Genomic DNA, 20,693 nt, shown 5'->3' on the forward strand with positions numbered 1-20,693 from the left:
AGCAGGTGCTCCAGATATTCCCGGGCGGGCAAAGCGGGCATGGGCAGCTCAGTGTTGGAGCAGCAGGCTCCGCAGGGGCGGCGTTAGCCGCATTAGCGGTGGCGGGCTATTAATAAAGGTTAGGATGATCATTATTGCCCATACAGATATATGACTTACACGCTCGTTCTCCTAGCTGCGGCGGTGATGGCCCCCCTCCCCTAGGTACCACCACTGTCACAGCCAACACGACGCGGGTGTCTCGCGCCTATTTTCCGTTGGCAAGCCATGCACCACTTCGTACTGGGTGCTACTAACCTCTATTTCCATGCACCCCTGCTGCACAGTTAGCATGCCTGGATCCAACATTTCCTAGTCGGTATCACTTACTATGGCGCGATAGCCGTGATTGAGCTCGCATTGCTCCTTGTGTTGCCCCCGACAGCGGCAATAGGCGCACTTGTCGCGGTTTATCTGGAGTAGAACATCAACAATGTACAATGAGAACAGTCCTCAACCCACTTTTCTGATCTCCCTCGGCCGCCGCCACGATTGGGATCTCCGCCGCCGCCGGCCCCGGGAGCATGTATGCTTTGGTTCATTTTTAACTTCAGCGGCTATAGATGTAGAGAGTAGAAGGCGTTGATAGAGGGAAACGGGATAGGAGAACAAATGAGGACCTATATCTTTCATTTCACTTTTTTCTTGAGTGAAGCTACTGCACTAATCAGGCAACAATAGTTATGTCTTTATATTCACGGAACTACAGTAGCCAACGCATTCCCAGAGGCGTCAATACTGCTTTCAAAACCCACCATTCACGGTCCTGGTTGTAGACCTAATGTGATTGTTATTTTTTGCTGCCCGACTGGGTCGAATCACTACATTCGAAGTGGAGCTGGCAGGATAGTTCGCTGATAGAGAGCCATCTAGCAGGCTCCTAGGAAACATAATATAGAAGGGGCGGTTTCTTCGTTTCTCTATAAGCTACCTATGGATTTAAGTTCCGTGAACGGCATGTAAGCCAGAGAACAAGATACTTCTCGACAGAGTGAAGATAAGATCCAGACGATTAGTAAACAATCGGAGATAGTTAACACCGGCGGCTGAGTTCCATCAGTCACCAAGGACTAGGGAATATACCGAGTTTCATCATAAAAAGTTTATCTACTCATGCCTCTTTTTCGTCGCCTCAGCCCAAACTGCAAAGGGCTTTAATTAAAATTCCCTGGATTAAAGAACGACCAAGGCCTCTAATTAGACGGGTATGGCTCTGAAATATTGACAACATATTGAGGTGCATATCTCGTGTCTGAGCAATATTCACTGTCGCGCAAGAGTGGCTGTACTACCTGCCTAGTTTATACACCCTTGGGGTGGAAGATCACAAAAGAGTAGTATTGCTTGAACACCTTCCATAATTTGCCACACTACTTCTTTCCGATCATCTAAAATAACTCTAGTTGCGGACTTCGAAACAGCCCATAGCCAGAAACGTCGGAGGAAATATAGCAAGTGTCAATTCGTCGTGATAGACGATGTACAGCTACAGGCCATGGACACGAATGATATTGAACCCGTCGTTGAATGTAAGGGAAGACGAGAGGCGTACTCTCCGCAGGTTGATATGCTGGAAGTTTTATACACTGTTACACTTGTTAAGCAAAAAAGTACTAAACATTATTCACTCGTCACCTAAATTTGCAATCTTAGGAATACAATGTATTTTCTTAGAAACTGAACTGAAGTAAGTTCTCCAGGTTTAGTAAGATTGTTCTTATGCCAGCTATTCTATTTATTTCCATCCCCCATTTTCCCTCACATTTTTAGTGACTTCCATGTTGATGGAAGTCATTGGAAGCCATTCCCTGATTGCTTGCTTGAGCTGGCCACTGATTCGGATTGTACTACGTATGACTGACCTGCCAGTGACTCACAATAAAGAAAGTCCTTTCACTTCAAATATTTCCACTCAACCTCCTTCCGCGTTTTTTCAATAGTTATCCTCCTTCCTTTACAACCTTTCCTCCTCCCTAACCCCCTCAGTCTGTTTTCTCAACCTCGCTTTGCCTATGGTTGTGTCAGTAGTTCAAAGATTCATTCAGAGATTTACCTGGTTAATTAAATACTTTGGCCGCTTTTTAGCCCAGTGAAATTTCAAGATCCTGGACAGACTCGAGGCCATATACAACGGAGCCAAGCGCACCCTACTAGTACGGTCAGTCTCAAAAACTCTTTGCCCTCTTGGGCACTCAGCAGCTATAAAAGAGTGGGGAAATCAGAGACGTATTTCGGAGGTTCGAACATAATTAGCTGGGGAGAATATTTATCTTTCTAGTTACAATACTTTGATCATGACATAGAGACAGCCCTTGGCTCCCTTGGCCCTGGAGACCCAGCAAAGCCGACATTTATGCTCGTTTCTTCAACCAAGCCGGTTATTCATAACAACACCATTACTGTACACGAAAGCCAAGAACAATGCTCCGCTACTACTCATGGTGCGAAGACAACCGCTCGACCACAAAAAGGTGCCATGACGCCTAATTGTAACTTTTCATTGAATCTCAGCTACTAGTCAGGTCTACACATGGCCACATGCAATAGGCTACCAGCCACAAGGAGAATGAATACTCTCTTGTTCAAAACACCAGAATTCTTCTTTCCGGACCTAGGCATCCATGTTTATTTGATGACAAGCACTTGCCACTCTGTCGGCTAGGCCCGAAGATGGTACTTCAAGTACACCATGCCAGCAGCTGCAACATTGAGAAGAATTTTACGAGCACGGTGATTTCCTGGAGTTATTCTGGATGAATCCGACTATATGAAGAATATGGTTCCGGGAACAACCAAGTGGTGGACTTGCTGCAGCCCGGATAGACATCGTTTCTCACCACAACGCCAGTATTTAACCACGCAATTGATATCTGTGACTACCTTGCATTACTCCACCAGACAATGTTCGACAATCATGATCCCGTTCAGATGTAGGAGGGCGACGACCAGACGCTAATTCTACCGGGCGAACGCTTCTGAAGTAGTCTCGAGTATATTCTTCCGAGTTGAACTCTCGATCTTACGGACAACATAGCGACCCGACTCTTCGGTGTGGCACATGCTTAGCTTATTCCATACCTTATGCAGGGGAGCGATAATCATAAGTTTAAGTTCATAATTATAGAGACAGCTATCCCGCCAATTCCAGTTCCACTTACAGTGGCATGATGCTTCAGCCCACATTAAACTACGACTGGTTTTCGGAGAATATCAAGGTGGGGGTCAGTCAAACTCGGGACTTTAGTCCCTGTAGCTCTAGCAGTTTTGAAATTCCCACCTAGTCGATGAAGATCTTCTAGCCGCAAAGATTGTGTCTGCAAAAGGTGTATAATGTTGAATCCTTATCGAGCCCAGTGGTCCAGGTATATTGACTCCCTGTATCGCCAGTATGAGCAATATCCAACGTTTAAGGCCTTGAATTAGCCGTCGAGATTGTCGACACTCAGGTCTTTCGCCTCCGTGCCTTCTCGCGCTGTTGTGCAGGAGCCTCTGCGTTCCAAGTTACTTTGGTGTATGCATTGTTTGCGGACCTCCGTAAAGGAAAATAACCCGTCTCGCGGATGGATGGGGTGTCACAAAAATGGGAATCTATGCTAACAGCCATACTACAAAGAATTGACTTGGCTGGTGTCATTATGGCTGGCCGTTATCGACAAGGACAGAGTGAAGAAACGTCGAAAACTTGTCCACAGTTCTCGTTCCGGTCGAGATAACGAGCGCATGAAGTCTGGAACCTCCTATATCTTCTAGGCACTTCTTACTTATTCCAGGGCCTCTGAAAAATCTAAAGACCCAAATAATTGTGAGTCACGGATCAACGAAATGGCGTTCTTTTGTCAATGGTCAAATTAAGAACGGACTAATTTCCACATTCAGTCAGAAGGTGCTCGACTTGAAGGTACTAGACGTCTTCTTTCTGTCATAATTTCATCTCGTGGTGCTACGAACGACACATCCATTGGCTCCCACAAGACCGCAAGACAACGACTTGAAACACTTAGGGCTAGTTTTCTGCACAAGCTCACCAAGGAATATACGAACAGTACACCTGTATTAAGTCAGACCTTACCATCCACGCCTGGGGCATACCTTCTACCAAGCTACGTAAGCTCCTTGGCAACATGTGCATCCTTGCCGCTCCCGAGATGCAACTGTGGGTATACCCAAAATTGAGTTGGTCCGGTGTGGAATGACCCTGAACTATCCAAATACTACAGTTCGTCGGAAAGGAGTTGTCAAGTAGTACCGTCTTTGATCACCTCACGCCCGCTTTCGTCCGCCACCCGTTTTTGCAACCAACAACCAGTATAAAATGAAGCCATACAGCCACATACACATTTCTTGGTGGAGTAGAATAGTCAGTGGGAAGAAGCTATACAACTAATTTTGTCTGTCCTTAAATAGCTACTGCAGCCGGGTTTGCCTGCCTCCATTGGCTATGGGAGAGTTACTTTGGCGTGCTCCAGCCTCATTACTGACTCGACGATGTACAGCAAGGAGGAGGATAACGTGAGAAGATAGTGGAGGGATAACAGATAAATATATTAGAGGTATACTGTATGTATCATGTACATGGATGGGCAAGGGCATCCGGAGTCTTGGCATCTCAGCATCCATTTACTATAGTCAGATGCTATCATGATGTCATATTATTGATATATCTCTTGTCAGCCTACTGATGGTAGGTAATATTAGCTTACGGGCCGCTAAAACGTTTGGTGACATTTTCTCTAATTTACAGCCTACTAGTGGTATCCAGTAACTTCGAAAATAGATACATAAACTATACAAGGGATAATACTCTGAATCCATAACAGCTTTTGACAGCAGCACTAGTCCCTGACATAGTCTGTATCCCTAGGAATGTCCTCCATAGAGTATCCAAACCCTTTTAAATTAGGCCACCCGTCCTCAGCGAGCTCTTTGTTCCTCCTCAACCTCCGCGACTTGGTTGGATGTGACCCCGCTGTATGATCCACTAAAATCTGCAAATCAGCTTTTGTAGACTCAGCCGCCGAAAGGATAAACCAATTTGAATGAAAGGGTCCTTTGATATGTTGCCAAGCCTGCAATATTTGGACTGCTGGCCAACGTATAAGAACATCACGACACCCCGAGAGTATGCAGTTGATAGGGGGAATAATGTCCATTTAACGAGTGATAGTAGGGCGCTCTGATACTTGCCCAGGATTTGTTCCGCCATGGCCAGCTGTGTTCTGTACTCATCTGTATAAGATTCGAGTGCGGCATAGCTTCGCAAAATGCACGTCTTTACGACTAATAATAGAGCCGTGCAAGATAATAACATCTACCACTCTGCTCTCCTTACGACTAAATCCAGCATATGAGCGAGAATAGAAATAGTTAAACAGTATTGCAAACCGGTTTAGCTGAGAAAGCAGTTGTCCCTGTTTAAAGTTTAATATATAATAATCCTGAACAATCTCCGCATCTGATAGGATGTAAGCATGTGAATAGAACCGAAATACAGCACTTAGAATAATTTCCGGAGCGTGTCGCACTTCATAGATACTGCTAAAGGCAACAAGGTGGTGGGCTTCCAGCCCCTCATCAATCCGGAGAAGGGGTCCCCTAACACCATATACCGAGGATTAAATATCCAAGTACGCAAATGCCAAAACAAGGCATTGCTCGACCGGCAATGATTTGCCTGTGGATGAGATTAGGAGCTGTCTCCGTGCCTTCACCTCCTTTAAATCTCCACCCACTCTGGACTCTGGAGGTACTTAAATACCTGGTCGTAGTGCCCTTGTAGTTAGATCCAATAAAACAAAAAGTAGACTGCAGAGAAGTATAACTTCTCTAAAGCATGGATCCTGAGAACTGTGCCGTTTGATTAAAAGACTAAATGAATGCACCGACTGTTGCACTGCAAATAGATACAAGGCTGTATTTATACCCTGTCCATGTAGAGAAACTCTGTAGATCTCTGCACTCTGATGTGCCGCACTCAGAGCAGCTGCAGCATGGTACACTGCTGGCTCGGTATAACTTATTTGCAGACCAGGTTTTGCAATAAGACCGAATCGTTTAGTTCCAGGAGTGGGAATGATGCGGAGCTGAAAATAAGAAATACACGTCCCTTCGTCCGATGTCATACACCACTGAAAGGCGTTTTCTAGTGCTGTTGGATTCAGTCACTGTTGGGGCTTGGAGGCAGGAGGCAAGTGCTGTAGATCGCACCCGTCACAGCGTCGCCCAGTGGATGTACACGTCTTACAAGCACCGGGGGTTTCGTCGCATTTGACATGGCGGGCGCTGCAGAACATAAGTTAGTGTGATAAATCGCCATACGTCTAGTTACCGGCAGGTGCGACATCCTGTTCGGGACCTGTTTGCGCCGGCTCTCTGTGGTCGTATTGACATATTGCTAAGCTATCGTTGTTGTTATGGCCCTGGGTGCGATCAACTAAAAGGAAAGGACAAATAAATACGCTGTCGAAGATAGGTTAACAGGGACTTCGCAAGCCAATATAGTTGGACTTTTTGCACTGATATTCCTTAGGGCTGCGCCAGGCTGGTGGGACACGCAACAAGCCAATTAAATAGTTGATCTCATAACTACAGTAGCACATGTATTCTGCAAGAGACCCGAGTTGAATATGATGCTCCCATTTTCCCAAAACAGGCAGCAATAAGCACCACAAATGGGGCGATCTAGCGCCATCCCCAACTTCCTAAACCTAGTATTTATTGGCGTTGCTTTTTAACAATATATCTAGAACTTTTGCTAAACAAGCCTTAAACCCTCGCTTCGCTCGGTGGCTTGAAGTCTGCAAGAAGCTATTTCTATTCTGGCTAACACGTGACATTAATTCGGACCATATCCACCACCAACACAATTAATATAAAGCGCCTGTAGAAAACACACGGCCTGCTAGAAAGAGAACAAATACATATGTGGGAGGCCATGCTTCTGGTACTTAATAGTAAAAATACAACTGTAACGAAAGTTTAAATTACTGTGTTCGGGCCCAAATCAGGACAGGGAAAGTTAGTAGTAAACTCTTCAGCGGTACGGTTGCCAGACTTTATATTTATAACATGAAACACAGCGCGCTATTGTAGTGGCAAATATTACAGTAAATTTCCCAGGCCTTAGGGGTGTTTTCAGTGTATAAGCAGCTTAGTTTATATAGTGGCTTATAGACAGGAGGAGGTTGCACCTCACCATAAAGGTAACACTGCGTGAAAAGTCAAGGAGCATATAAATTATTTTACAGCAAGAACAATATTAGTATCTATTAGGAACAGGTTTAATAACTGGCCGCTTGCGTCTACGCATGGATATTAGCGCAGACTATATATATAGCAGAATTATAAACATCCACCAATTCCATGCTTACGGCCGGAAAGGGGCGGGATGGAACCACAAGTCGGGCAAAAAGACAGCCCCTACGGGCCGTAGTTGCGAATGTAGGCTCTATACTGGCTGTACTTCCGATTCCACCCGCTCACACGTGACTGCGGTGGATCCATTGTGATTCTGTTATTAGTAGAGTAGGCTGAACGTTGGTGTATCCTTAGGGACACGTATCAAGCCATTTAGGAATAGACTAACTTACCCATCCATCACTAAGTCAATTTAGGTATAAACCCACAACGTCTCGCAGTTTTTCTAAAAGAGGAAGTAGATCATAGTTTCAAATATATTATTTTTGAGCGATTCTCAGAAATAACAAGTTGATTTTGAGCAGGGAACGCCGCATTTTAGGGCCACTGGGTCACCAGAGGCGGGGTTAGAAATGGCAGTACTATAAAGTCTGCAATATGTGGATGGCTACCAGAGACTATAGATAGCTTTTTGGATGACCAGGCAGCTTCCTTTATGTGAGAACACATTAGCAAGCTAGCAAAGGAAGAACTGACTAGGAGATACACCAGGTACGCATGCGACCTCTACTAGAGCAGTGTCCTATATTACGTGCAAATATAGCGCGGAGATGTCGAAACTGGCGGTGAAGTAGAAACGGTTAAAATGAAGTTGCCTATATCATCTCAGTGGGTCTATTGGGTGATTTCGCCGGCTCCATATGAAACAACCAACTACAAACAACCGGGGTTTTGTCCTGCCCAAGTCCACAACAGGCACCCTTCATTGCAAGACGTCTGCCTTGCCAACCTTAGCAAAACCGAACAATATTAGCAAATGCAGAAATCTAAGGTATACGCCCAACCATCACTGATGGCAGGCCTTGAGCCTAATCCACTCGCTTGTAAACAAAATATCTACATATATACATGCTTAGAACATTATGCACGCCCAAACTAGAAAAATGCAGCGGCCATTGCCTCAAGAGAGCGCTCCCAGCTATTCGCTAGCAATAGCTTACCACTTCGCCTCCTTGCGGTCCTGGAAAGCCTTCAAGATGGCAACCCTCTCCTCTAAAGAGGCCACTTCACGTCCCAGCCTGGTCAGGACGGCAGACTGGTCCTGGCCCAGCTTGGAATAGAAGTCTTGCCTGTATGGGGTAGCCGACATAGCAGCGGAGAAAATGGGCTTAATCACAAAAGAGTGGTAAGGTTTCAAGGTCTTGCCATAGGCGTCGCGGAACGAGTCGGACAGCTCGCAGCTGGACTGATCGAGGTTGTGGCGGAGGGCTTGGGCGGTGAAATCGAGACCTCTAATTTAGAGACATCATCATTAACAATGTACATTGGAAAAACGGTGCCAAATATATCCCAAACTGTCAGAATGGAGACATGTCTCTCAACCCCCTATATCCCTTTCCCGGGGAGGAGCAACGTACCTGACAAGCCAGACCAACCCCTCAGTAGCAGTGTGCTTCTTGGTCTTCAATTCATTGAGAACGAGAGCCTGGAGAGTCTGGGAGTCTGCAGGGGCAGCCTGCTTCCTATCGCGGACTTTCTGCAATAGAATTAGTTCCGTTGGTATTTACCGCGAGGTAAAGCTGTCCGACCTTGATGTTACCGAGAAGATCGTTCTTCACGGGAGTGAAAGCCACAGAGCCGAGGAGATCTGTCAATTCAACTGTCAGAATTAAGGGTATCTATTCAGACAACGAGGGTTGAAAACGTACCGAACAGGGAGGTCAAAGATTCCGCTGCCTCGAGAAACTCCTCGGTCGAGACACCGTTGTCGTTGGAAGCGTCAATTGGGACGTCAGCGAAGGAACGCTTGATAGTGTCAAACCAGGTAGACATTTTGACGGTCAGATTTCTATGAAAGAAATAAAGGAACTGAGAGACAGGAATATATCTAGGAGAAAGGGATGAATTGATGGAGCAACAGAGCTAAGAGGGAACCAAAACAGGGGCATGCGTTCTATCAAAACGGCTGATCTGTCACTTCGCTCACCGCCGGGAGACACACAAGCGGTGAAGGGTCTGGATTCCCCCCTGAACAAACACAGCAAACACACTCTCCCGTCGACGTCATCGGCGGTTCCTAGTTTCTTCAGCTGCAACCCTTGCAGTGCTTGACTTCCTTATTGCTCACGGATGATCACGGAGAAGTGCCATAAGCCCTCCTAATCCTAATCACTCGTAACAGAATGTCCGAGATTCAATCATGGAGACCGATCCACACAACATCTCCCATGGCCCTCCTCACTACCATGGCTTGGAAGCAGGCGTGTATACCGCAGAGAAGCTGGTATGGAATCCATCATGATCAATCCTTGTTGAATTATGAAGACATTGATTTATTATAAAAGCGCTATGCCTCTGCCAAACATATGCATATGACAAGTAGGAGGTATTTCATAGGTCCAATCCCCAAGAGCTGGCTGCAGAATCACCGCAAGTCCTGGTACAAGGCAAGACTCAACTCCAAACATTACTCGTCGAAAGCCGTCACCTTCTCTGCGGAGTCTGAGGTAGCTCATTACTTGCAGAGCCCAGGCTGGAGTGAGTCGTCAGAGTTGCAGCGAGCTCGCGATGATCATCAGGCCGGTAATTCTGGGGACGAAGGAACAGATCAGGACCAGGAATCGACGCGGAGATCTACTACTCTGCGGACTCTTGATTATCCTCTGGGGGAAGCCAATGACATTCCTTCTGCCTCCGGATCTGAAGTACGCCCCTCCTTATCGAGCGAGGGCGAGCACAACGTGGAATCAGAGAGCAGAGCAGGCGATGCAGGTTCTTCCTTTGTAACAGCAAGGGAGCATGGGCCGAGCTCAACTTCTACAAATCCTATCACATCCGGTGGACCTACTAATCAAGTGAACATGGGGTACAGCCAAACGAAGCAAAGTGCTCCTATCCCCCAAGTGGATGGGGTCTATCAGTCAAGCCCCATGGTCCCATCTAGTGAAACTGGATCAGAGGCTCCTTTACTGGGGCCAAAACCGTCAGCCAAAGGGAAAGGAAAGCTTCCTACTGCGCCATCTACACTAAAACTAGAGCTACGAGAGCCTCAACATGAGAATATCGGAGAAGAAGATCATCTTGAGCGTAGGCGGCACTCATCCCAATACCCCTTCTTTTCAATAACAAAAAAAGCGACGAAACTTAACCTGGAGGACAACTTTTTGCATAAACAACAACGGTTCCAGTCTCGACTTTCGAAGACCCGCGGCAAGATCTCGGACAGTTTACCCTACAGGCGGAAGATGCAAGAGGGCGAGATCATCAAAACCGAACGAATGCTCGTACGAGTTGAGGAGACAATGCAGCAGAATCTTCCTCATGATTATTCAGAGCAAGATAGCTTGAAAATGGATACTAGGGTTGTGGATAACTGGCGGGAGTATCTCGTGGTGTGTCGAGCAACATCTGACCCCGAAGCGCCGTTCGCTCTCCAGATGTACAAGACGCACGTTATCCCAAAAATACAAAAAAAGGGCGGCCGGATTTCTCCTTACCACGAAGTGACCTTGGGTAAGAAACACACCAGGGTAAACTTGTATTCTTCCTTGGACAAGACGATTGTTATCTGGGGTCCAAGCAAGCATGGCACGAAAATTTACATCGTTCGACCAAAATCCACAGTACGCGCGGTTGAATGGTATACATATATTTTCCAGGCCCTTGGGTCGCGACGTCCTACGTCGCTGTCAATCAACGCTCCCGACCTTGGGTTGTCTCTTGTCCTTCGAAATCCGTTCAGCCAGGGCACCAAAATCAAGCACCAGACTAACCTAGATGGCACTCTTACTCAATCTACGCCCGAGGATACTTGCGCAGCCATATCCATTGTACGGGGGTGTATGGAGATGCTCGAAAATCGTACCGAACTATCGGATGTATTACAGAAGTGGTCGAAAACCGAAAAAATGGGTCTTGCCTGGAAACGGTACGACCGGTTGGAGTGGATATATGGTGCAAATGAGAAGGAAATGTATGGGACGCTTGCAATGCAGGACACTCACGAGCTCGAACTACGTCCAAGACAGCATTATCATACCTTCGTTCGTTATGGCGACAACAAACATGAAGAGCCCGAGCCGGTGGAAGGATTCTTAGTTCGTCTTACATCGCAGAGGGGTGTCCACCAACGAATGAACAAGATGTTCTTCAAACGTCTCTACTTCTTCTGTCAGGATCACTATCTGTTTTTCTGCAGACCAGCAAAGTCTCTACCACCTGCTCCCTCCAAGCTTTGTCCAAATGAGTCCGATAATATACCTTCAACACAAGCCATTCTAGACGAAATGCCTCTTTCATACGCTATTGATCCATATCCAATCCAAGATGGAGAAATAACATGGCTATCGGGTGGCAACAAGGAACATATCAAGAAGCATGACGAGGAAGCATATGCTCAATTACGCCGTGTTTCCCACAACCTCAGTCAAGCTGATGGCTATATTGATCTTTGTCAGGTACAGGAAGTACGGCATGTGCGATATGGCAGCTACCCAGCCGAGCCCAACATTCAGGAGGGTCCAGGTGTTGCTTTCCACCCAGAAGCAAGGGACACGTCCCAGGATGATGGAGCAACTCAGCAATTCGAAGACGATCGGACTTTTGAGATGCTAATGGACAATGGTCTTATTGTCCGCCTTCAAGCGTATGACACTACTACGAAAAAGGAATGGATGAAGCGACTCGACGCCCTGGTGACCTATTGGAAATCGCGGACAGCTGCCGATGCTGCCGAGCTCAAGGAGTTTCGACAACGAAACGTCGATATCATGAATATCGACGAAGAATTTGAGTCGATTATAGGACAGTTTGCTAAAAAGTGGGAGGTTAGGAAGGCCCAAGCATCTCCTCATCTTCACAACATGTGCTCTCTTTCTGGATGTCGAGCGATTAAGGTATGTTGAAAAATCGTATCGCTAACCTATGCTTCTCATTCTAATAAATATGCACAAGATGTCAGGGCAGTTGTACCGGAAACCTCGCCGGCACTCTACATTCAAGCGATGCGATGTTGTTCTCGTTGATGGGAAGCTATTAATTTTCCGAAGCTCACTGAGGAAACACAGCGGAGTCGAAGTCCCTCATATCCATTCCAGTCTCGAAACTACAATTCTTCTAGCCGACTGCTATATATACTCTGGTCTGTTGGCTGAATCCGATTTACTTTATACCAACCAAACCTTCGACAGCAACCATCCGGGTCATCGCACCCTCCCTCGGGTATATCTCTCGACCGATCTTTACAACAGCACGGACGAGGACACCGCCATTACTTTCGTTATCTGGCAGCCTCTGCGGAAAAATCTGTTCCGAGCAATCGAAGGAGAACAAGGGCAAAAACGGCAGGTTCTGAAGCAAGTTCCCAAACTGGGAGTGCTCGGTCGGACGGTGGTATTCAAAGCACGCAGTCGAGTCGAGAAGGATCGCTGGGTATTGAGCATTGCCTCTGAAATCGACCGGCTGCAGGAGGAAAAATCTGAGGATATCAGAATCGTCTAACCTAACCAACCTGTGCCTTCGTCAAACTATATTCTAAATTAATTTATACATTGTATCCTTCAGAGCAATGAATCACCCAACCCCAGTCTATGTACTGTACAAAGTCTCACCTGTTATCGTACAAGGCCTAGCTCAAAACCGGTCTATCCAACTTAACTGCCCCCTTGACCACTCTATCCCTCACATCCTGCCGATAATTCTCCCTCCCATCTACCGTCCCTTCCTCCCAATCCTCCCACCGCAACATCCTCCACCTCGGCCACAACACCGCCATCACCCGCCCCGTAATCAAACTAATGCTCACCGGTCCGTAGGCATTACTATCCAGCGAGCGCTTAGGGTCTTCCGCATCCCCCTCCAACCAAACATGATTGAACGGCACAATTTGCGAAGCCTTCATACAAGGTTCGCGGGTGGTGATCCGGTCACCAGGTAATCCGACTACGCGTTTAATAGCGATATGCGAGGGATTAGCGGGGGATCTAGCACCACACCCCAGTCAGTCAGTGAATAAAATTCCCAATCCACACCGAGGAGTGGGGAGAGGAAGGAAGGAAAAATCCCGAACCGAAAAGTCACAATCATCCCCCGTTCTAGTCTCCTATTTCGCTCCCACGGCCACCCTGCTCCTCCCCATGGCCAGAGATTCACCAACACCATGTCGGATTTCGTGTGCATTATGTCGTGGTCCTCATTCAGAACGGGGGTCATTGAAGGCCCCCGCACCCACATGACCTGGAGGACATGTTCGGAGAAGAAGAGGCCGATGGGGAGGAGGGGGGTGACGATGCGGAGAGCGCGGAAGGAGCGGCGAACAGGCGATGGAAGAGCGGCGAAGCGGATGCGAAGAAGAGAGAAGAGCGAGAAGGGTCGGGTAGGTTGTTGAGAGGGGAGTGGTTGTGGTTCTGCTTTTGAAGGTTGTGATTGCGGTTGTGGTTGTGGTTGTGGCGGCGAAGTTCGGGAGAAATGTGGCATTGAGGAACGTGATTTTGCGACGTCCGGGGGTAGAACCCGCATTGGCTTTGGGGGTGCCATATTTTGGTGTTTGAATTGACGACAGAGTTGGTTGTCTATTGCAGTCGGTGGATTTGATGTCATGTGAGCTCAGATGATGATAAGTCATTGTTTGTGATGTTTGTCAGCCACTGGCCAATCAGTGGATAGATCTCTTAGTCTAGCTAACTAATTATCAATGGACTATGTTTGACATATAGCCTTTAAAGTTTGTATATTCATTACTGAATATTAGATTCATCAATATAAGTATCATTATCACAGGCTGCGATCAACTACACTGTGCTACATACCGAACTCAAACAATCCTGTTCCAAATCCTCACTCATTTCCAACCTCCAATCGCCCATTGGATCAGGTGTATACCCTCAGTCGTCATCCTCAGCCACTCAACAGGACCCCAAGCCAAAAATGAACGACCTCATCTTCGCTGTTTCTGACTCCTGCAAATGGCACAGAATAAATCTCCAACAAAACCACTACCACTACTCAGCGATAAGCAGCCTGGTAGCATCCTGCCTTTCAAAGTTGCAAGTACCTTCGGCGCAGGGGTATACTTCTACCCGTTCGCGGAAATCAACAACACATTAATCAATTACGAAGTTGTGAATATCGACAGGCTCTCTCGGGACTTAAGATCCTGGGAAAACTTGTATCTTGCGGGACGAATGCAGAAGCCTATTCGACTCCTGCGGGACGATGCTGACATCCGCAAGGCCGGGTATGATAACCTTGTACCTGTGGCTCGGAGTGCGTTGCTCTTGCGTCCGGTGGGGCTTAAGAAGGGAGATTTGTACACTGTTATTGCTGGGTTATTATATGCGTGTGACTCGTGGATGACGGTTGGTGGTGATAATCCGCATAAGGTGCGGATTATTGTTGATACTTTATGGACCAGTTGTGAATGGGATGGAAAAATGCGAGTTGTCGAGGCGGAAGCTTGCCGCATGGCTTGGATAGATGTGCTTGCAATCAACAGGATTTGAATCAGGTGATGCGTGTTGATCTTATTCGGAAGCTGCCATGAGTGCTTCAGCGGAATCCGTACTCACGATACGGAGCGAAATAGAGCATTTCCACTGAAGAGATGAATCAATTGCTAGGATACCTCAACAACAGTATGGCTATTACAAAGTCAGTGGGACCAGAACATTGCTAAAGATAGGAGTTTACAGGAAGTAGAGATGGCGATTCAGCAACGGTTTGATGGCCGAGACTCATTTAAGAGTATCAGAAGTGCAATAGCGGCCGGAGTTTTGAAGTGCTGGACATACGCATTGGAAAAGAGACGGAAGGCAGTGGTTGGAAATTAAATTAAAAACAATAGGCATTTTTCATTTCAATCAACCCTAACAGCGGTTGCCGTAGCCATATTGCCTGTAGAATCAGTTATAAAACATAATATGCATAGTAAATCTGCTGAAAAAAAGGTACCATCCGTTCATAGCCTGGAATAACCACGTGCAACGCCAATCAGAGGCATAAATTCGTATCATTAGAAGGCCGACTACCAGTCCTTGCCGACTGAACTTTCTGTGGAGTGTGACTCAACCCGTTCAATAATCCCGCTCGACTGAACACTCTGGACATCGGTAGCAGACGGAGGTCTGTCGACTTCCACAGGATCATCATCTAATCTCTCTGTTCGACCATCTTCAGATTGGTTAACCTCCTCCCAGTCGTCCTCACTCTTATCATCAGACTTCGTCTGAGCATCCCCAGTCGTCCGTCCCACATGGCCTATATTAATCTTCATTTTTTTAGCTTCTGGTTGTCCTTCAAATACAGGGTCAACAGTAGGCGGATCAGGAAGCTTAGCTGCAAGCAACTCGGGTGACGGTGACGACTCACCGTCAGCTTGTGCTTGTGGGTTGGTTTCCTGACTACTGGGACTGGGCAAATCCTGGTCTACAGGGGGAAAGAACAATCTGAAAAGCAACCTTAGCGTAATCACATCATGAAAACTCGCTCTAGGGCTTACGGAATAGTCTCCTCGTAAGCGCTCTCGTCTGCAGCTTCGAAATTGCAGAAGATAATCCGCTCCAATTTCCCAGTGTTGCTGCGACTGTCCAAGAACTTCCGAGTCTCGTCAAGAGCAGTGTGGGCAGCTTCTTTCTTTGGATATCCATATATACCGGTGCTGATAGCCGAAAAAGCGATGCTTGTCATGTTGTTCTCGACAGCCAGCTCGAGGCTACGACGATAGCAGCTCCGTAGAAGGGCTTCAGATCGGCCAGAGCCATACCGTGGCTCGTAATGGTATATAGGTCCAACGGCATGGATGACCTTTTTGCAAGGAAGATTGTAGGCTGAGGTGATCTTAGCGTCTCCCGTGTCGCAACCGTGCAACGTGCGGCACTCATTCAACAGGTTCGGGCCAGCAGCGCGGTGAATAGCACCATCAACACCACCGCCCCCGAGTAGAGATTCATTCGCTGCATTAACAATGCAGTCGACATCCTGCAGCTTGGTAATATCGTTTCGGATAAGCGAGATGGTGTCATTGAATATCTTCGACGGGGAGGCGCGAGACGATGTGACTGGGACCAAGCGCTTGAGCTTGTACAAGAGAGACACAGTGGGAATTTCGGCTATATGGACTGCCATCTCTTGGCCCAAGTTGGATGCCCTTAGAAGTGCGTTAACGTATTCCAGATGTTGTGCTGTTTTTTTTCCAAACAACGGCAGGGTTCACCCAAGACTATATCCAAAAAGTTAATCAATACAACGGTGCTTGATCAACCACTATACACTAAGTAGTTTTGAAGGACATAAAATCTCAAGTCATTCATTGATAGAGCCTGTCGGAAACCGCGATACTCGTTGACGTTTAAGAGATGAGGCACGTCAGTCGAGTAAGGCGGAGGGGAAAGATTCCCCCCACACGTGATGACACATGATTCTCTGCTAGTTAAGGAATCCCTTATCTTATCCTGGTGTCGGGCTTATGTAAATGTTTTGTCTTCCAAGCCTTGCCAAGCCCGATAGATTATGTTAATTACAATATGACCCTGAAGGAAGTACCAAAGGGATTCTATGTACTCCGTACTCCGTAGTCTCTGAATATACTCCATACTGCACACAGTTACCCCTAAATCCAAATAAATGGTCTTCCAAATTTCGATCAGCCGATCACCGCGGATAGAAATAGAATCTAGACAATACTTATATCATACTAATCATCTAGCTGTGGCATATATCGAATCGACAGCTGTGGGCTATTGCAATCGATACCGTCACATATCATAAACTCTAGGCCTTTGTTACTCATATCTAGGCTTCCAAATAAGGTTTATAGAGACACAATACATTAAAGTTCAGTGGTTCTTCTGGTACGACATATCTGGTAACAGGATACCCTAATTTGACGAAACAATAAGAAACAAGAGCTAGACCATCTGCTAACTGAAACGATCGATAGACCTGATACATATCCACGGAGTGGCCTATATCCAATATACAGAGCACATATACGCAATATAAGCCCCACGGTGATTTAGGAAAGTATGCCAAACATAAGTACGACACAGGTACTTTACCGCAAACCGCAGCGCCGAACCAGCGCCATCCGGGTAGGTTTATGCAAGGGTATCGTGTGCTGGGATCTCCCCGTCACTTTTAGGCAACCAGGGCCAAGACTCAAATGCATGCTTAATTCTGCGAACTGCCACATCATCTTGCGGTTTTTGATCCGATTGAGCTACCGTGCGTACTTTCGAAGGAATGAAGTGCGTACACGTACGGTACTTAAAACAGCCTGATCAACTAGTTGGATATAGCATTCATCTGGTTGTACAGTTCAGATCTCAACTGGATTCCGTCGATTGTAATTCAGTCTAAGGATCCCATACATTGTTAGTGCTGGTGATGGGTTGCCTTTTTTGCTGCCTTTTTTTTTTTGCCTTGCGTTCAGCCCTGAAGGTAAAATAGATGGGTAAGGGAAAGGAGAAAAAAAAAAAAAAAAAAGGCTAAAAGCAAGCACGATTGATAAAATTGTGATCAATGACAGCTGTCATTGACCCCTTGCCGTACTTATCATAGGGAGTCTGTGTGAAGGAATATTGTAGGCACATTTATGGAGTAAATTATCCCCGAGCGCCTCCAGCCTACTACTTCGATCGATTCAAGAAGTGGGTTAGAAAAGAAAAAGAAAATAAAAATGTCATACTCCGTAGTCTGCAATAATAGCCCCTCTGCTATAAATTACTGGATGCTCAAAAGAAAAGAGTTTCTTAAACGTAGTGTGTGCCGTGTGTATCTAGCGAGCAAAGGATGATCTCTAATGATCGGCGATCTGAAGGTTTTAGTTAATAATCTGAGACCATCAGTTCACTAGCAACATGCATAGACGCGCATATGTAAATCGATTTGCATGCATATATAGATACAGAAATAGCATGTTTTCTGGGAGGGGTGCAACAAAGGAAAGGGGTAGAAATAATAAAAATGCTCCTGTTGTTTTCTTTTGATTATATTTTTCCTCTGGCTTGTTAACCCTGATGCTAAGCCAAGAACCTTCCACTCTGTGGCGCTAATCTGTTCTATCACCCTCCCCGGCCCCACCCCGTCCGATCCCCCCTGAATCCAATTCAAATCCCAACAAGGATTGGATCTCTCAGCCGGCGATCGTGGCCAGCCGCGGTGGGTCCCAGTCTGCATCGATTTGCTCAGATCTGACCAGAGAGTTTTATTTGAAATGTTTCTTTTTTGTGACCTGCGATTGGACTATAGTCATGACTGACTCAAGTTCAAAATTTGCAGAAGGGAATACGTAGATACAGTACTAGTGAGTTGAAGTTGGGTACGAAGTAGAACCTAAACATTTGCGATAGATTGTACTATGTCGGGATTCCTGTCATCATACCAGAAACAAAAACAAGGGTAGATACGGAGTATAGCAAGCACTAACTCAGAACATAGTAATTCTTAGAAGCTGCCTAATTTACCTGAATTCGGTATAATTAAGGTAACTAGGACATATCAGAAGGCTTTTCCCTACAGATGTTGGAACCATGCCAGTTAGTACACACTTATGCTGACCGCTATAAAAATCAGCACGCTAACAGACTCTAACTCCGTGCTTGAATACCTTGATGGGCATGCAGATCGTCCTAAAACAACTTACTCCTCGCCCTAAGGCCAGTCATGCATGGCACCAGCCAGTTAGGGTTGCTCTCCTCGTGTTCATTTCTCATCCCAAGAGTCAAAGAACTCGCTCAATGCTGGCTTTGGAAAACTCTTCCTGCGGGATCCATGGTCAGGCATCCAGGCTTAGGTTATTTTCTCCCGGTATCGTAGTCAGATTAGGCTTGATGATTAGTAGGACTGGACAATCTGTCGAAACAGACGTACCGTTCCATGCGGTTTCTATTCCTCCTGGTACCTTACTGTACATACATACATACATACATTGGCGTATGTACTGTACGTATGTACGCATTATGTATGTCATTTATGTACTGGTATATTACTGCCCTACTCATGCGGGGTGTTTCCAATGCCCGATTTTAGAGCTACGGTGCAACAGCTTCGGAATACAACCTCGCTCTACTTTACGTAGATGATAGCTTACTTAATGAATATGCCTTGCAGGTATAGTCCTTACTCCGCAAATGTAGGTATGCAGGGCTGTATCTACCTATCTAAAGACATGAGTCAAATGCCGAACACTATTTACCAGCTGCACGTTCCACCACATATACATACATACATACATACCTATAAACATGCTCACAAAAAAAAAAACACTATAGAGCGTCTCCGCGGGCCTCCAAATCCAGTACGTAAATGCGCAACACGGCCAGATCTATTGACGCAGAACCAAGGATTGGGTATTGCAAATCTGCACTGGCACAAACTGACTACCAACTGTTTCATCGGCAACATCGACAGGCTCAAAGCCTAAGGCCACCAGGAACTGATTCAGGATATACACTATACTCCATAGCAACATGGGTATCTCAACTTTGATAACCACTCCGGTGATTCTAGATCGGCTTATCTAGGTAAACAGTGCAGACTGGTACCTGGTACGGTGCTACCCAAACTGCATCGGTCCGCTGGTTTAAGGGACCGGGATTTACAGCAGACCAATGAAACATAAAGGACCATGCTAGTCGTATTCAGCACCGGGTGCTGAGAATTATCGGGACTTAATCGGCACACCGGATTGGGCTTACTGTTGCTGTCGAGCGCAGCATACACAACCACGATTATGTGTACATCAATTCGACAACCTCGCATAGGAGCCAGAACATCAATCTCAGCGAACAGCACTCCTAGAGACCCTCCCGCGAGTCATGACATCAGGCTATTCGCCCTGATTGAGAACATCTCATCAATCCACATTGTAAATCGATCACCCAACAGAACATTCGATCCGGAATCGATTGAGGCCATTATGTCAGGCTGTTTAGTGTAGCTGCCCAATGCCAGGCCCCAATAATCGGCTTTTTGCGTAGAAGTGTTTGACAGCCCCGCCAATCTATTGAGTCACATTGTACGTCTCTATATAGCGCAGCATGAACAGCTGAATATTGCTGGGAGCATAAGAAGAGTGGTGGCAACAATGGGTAGAGAATTTCGACATCGGGAGCCAAGAGGGTAGTGAGTGGATCCCGGCCTGAAGAGCACACACTACACTACACTATTTAAGCAAGGTACATACTTCAGTTAACCACCTACTTACATCGTACACAACTGTCCGCATGGAAGCGCAATATGCACTAGGATAAGGCGATACCGTAGATAAAACAAATGTACAGATGTATCTGGGTAATACAGATCAA

At 46.4% G+C, this 20,693-nt stretch overlaps 6 protein-coding genes across 6 annotated transcripts; 2 read left to right on the forward strand and 4 right to left on the reverse strand.

Moving 5' to 3' along the window:
* Positions 1-92: 92 nt before the first annotated feature.
* On the reverse strand, positions 93-565 carry ATNIH1004_007910 (uncharacterized protein; the record flags this gene model as incomplete). Its single annotated transcript, XM_033572523.1, has 5 exons — positions 93-106; positions 160-247; positions 298-315; positions 370-453; positions 479-565. 5 exons carry the CDS (start codon positions 563-565, stop codon positions 93-95), a joined length of 291 nt encoding a protein of 96 aa, XP_033425838.1.
* A 7,824-nt stretch (positions 566-8,389) lies between these two features.
* Positions 8,390-9,225, reverse strand: ATNIH1004_007911 (GLTP domain-containing protein; the record flags this gene model as incomplete). The annotated part of the gene is made up of 4 exons (XM_033572524.1): positions 8,390-8,684; positions 8,811-8,929; positions 8,982-9,040; positions 9,102-9,225. The coding sequence occupies 4 exons, from the start codon at positions 9,223-9,225 to the stop codon at positions 8,390-8,392; spliced, it is 597 nt and encodes a 198-aa protein (XP_033425839.1).
* A 533-nt stretch (positions 9,226-9,758) lies between these two features.
* On the forward strand, positions 9,759-12,891 carry ATNIH1004_007912 (sporulation-specific 71 family protein; the record flags this gene model as incomplete). The annotated part of the gene is made up of 2 exons (XM_033572525.1): positions 9,759-12,287; positions 12,346-12,891. The coding sequence occupies 2 exons, from the start codon at positions 9,759-9,761 to the stop codon at positions 12,889-12,891; spliced, it is 3,075 nt and encodes a 1,024-aa protein (XP_033425840.1).
* Positions 12,892-13,018: 127 nt separating this feature from the next.
* ATNIH1004_007913 (putative mitochondrial inner membrane protease subunit Imp2) lies at positions 13,019-13,926 on the reverse strand (the record flags this gene model as incomplete). Its single annotated transcript, XM_033572526.1, has 2 exons — positions 13,019-13,373; positions 13,460-13,926. The coding sequence occupies 2 exons, from the start codon at positions 13,924-13,926 to the stop codon at positions 13,019-13,021; spliced, it is 822 nt and encodes a 273-aa protein (XP_033425841.1).
* A 428-nt stretch (positions 13,927-14,354) lies between these two features.
* TAMM41 (Phosphatidate cytidylyltransferase, mitochondrial) lies at positions 14,355-15,218 on the forward strand (the record flags this gene model as incomplete). Its single annotated transcript, XM_033572527.1, has 2 exons — positions 14,355-14,771; positions 15,081-15,218. 2 exons carry the CDS (start codon positions 14,355-14,357, stop codon positions 15,216-15,218), a joined length of 555 nt encoding a protein of 184 aa, XP_033425842.1.
* Positions 15,219-15,412: 194 nt separating this feature from the next.
* ATNIH1004_007915 (macro domain-containing protein) lies at positions 15,413-16,512 on the reverse strand (the record flags this gene model as incomplete). Its single annotated transcript, XM_033572528.1, has 2 exons — positions 15,413-15,833; positions 15,887-16,512. 2 exons carry the CDS (start codon positions 16,510-16,512, stop codon positions 15,413-15,415), a joined length of 1,047 nt encoding a protein of 348 aa, XP_033425843.1.
* Positions 16,513-20,693: the final 4,181 nt, after the last annotated feature.

Source organism: Aspergillus tanneri, assembly GCF_003426965.1.
Source record: "Aspergillus tanneri strain NIH1004 chromosome Unknown AapTan_7_pilon_pilon_pilon, whole genome shotgun sequence".
Taxonomy (NCBI): Eukaryota; Fungi; Ascomycota; class Eurotiomycetes; order Eurotiales; family Aspergillaceae; genus Aspergillus; species Aspergillus tanneri.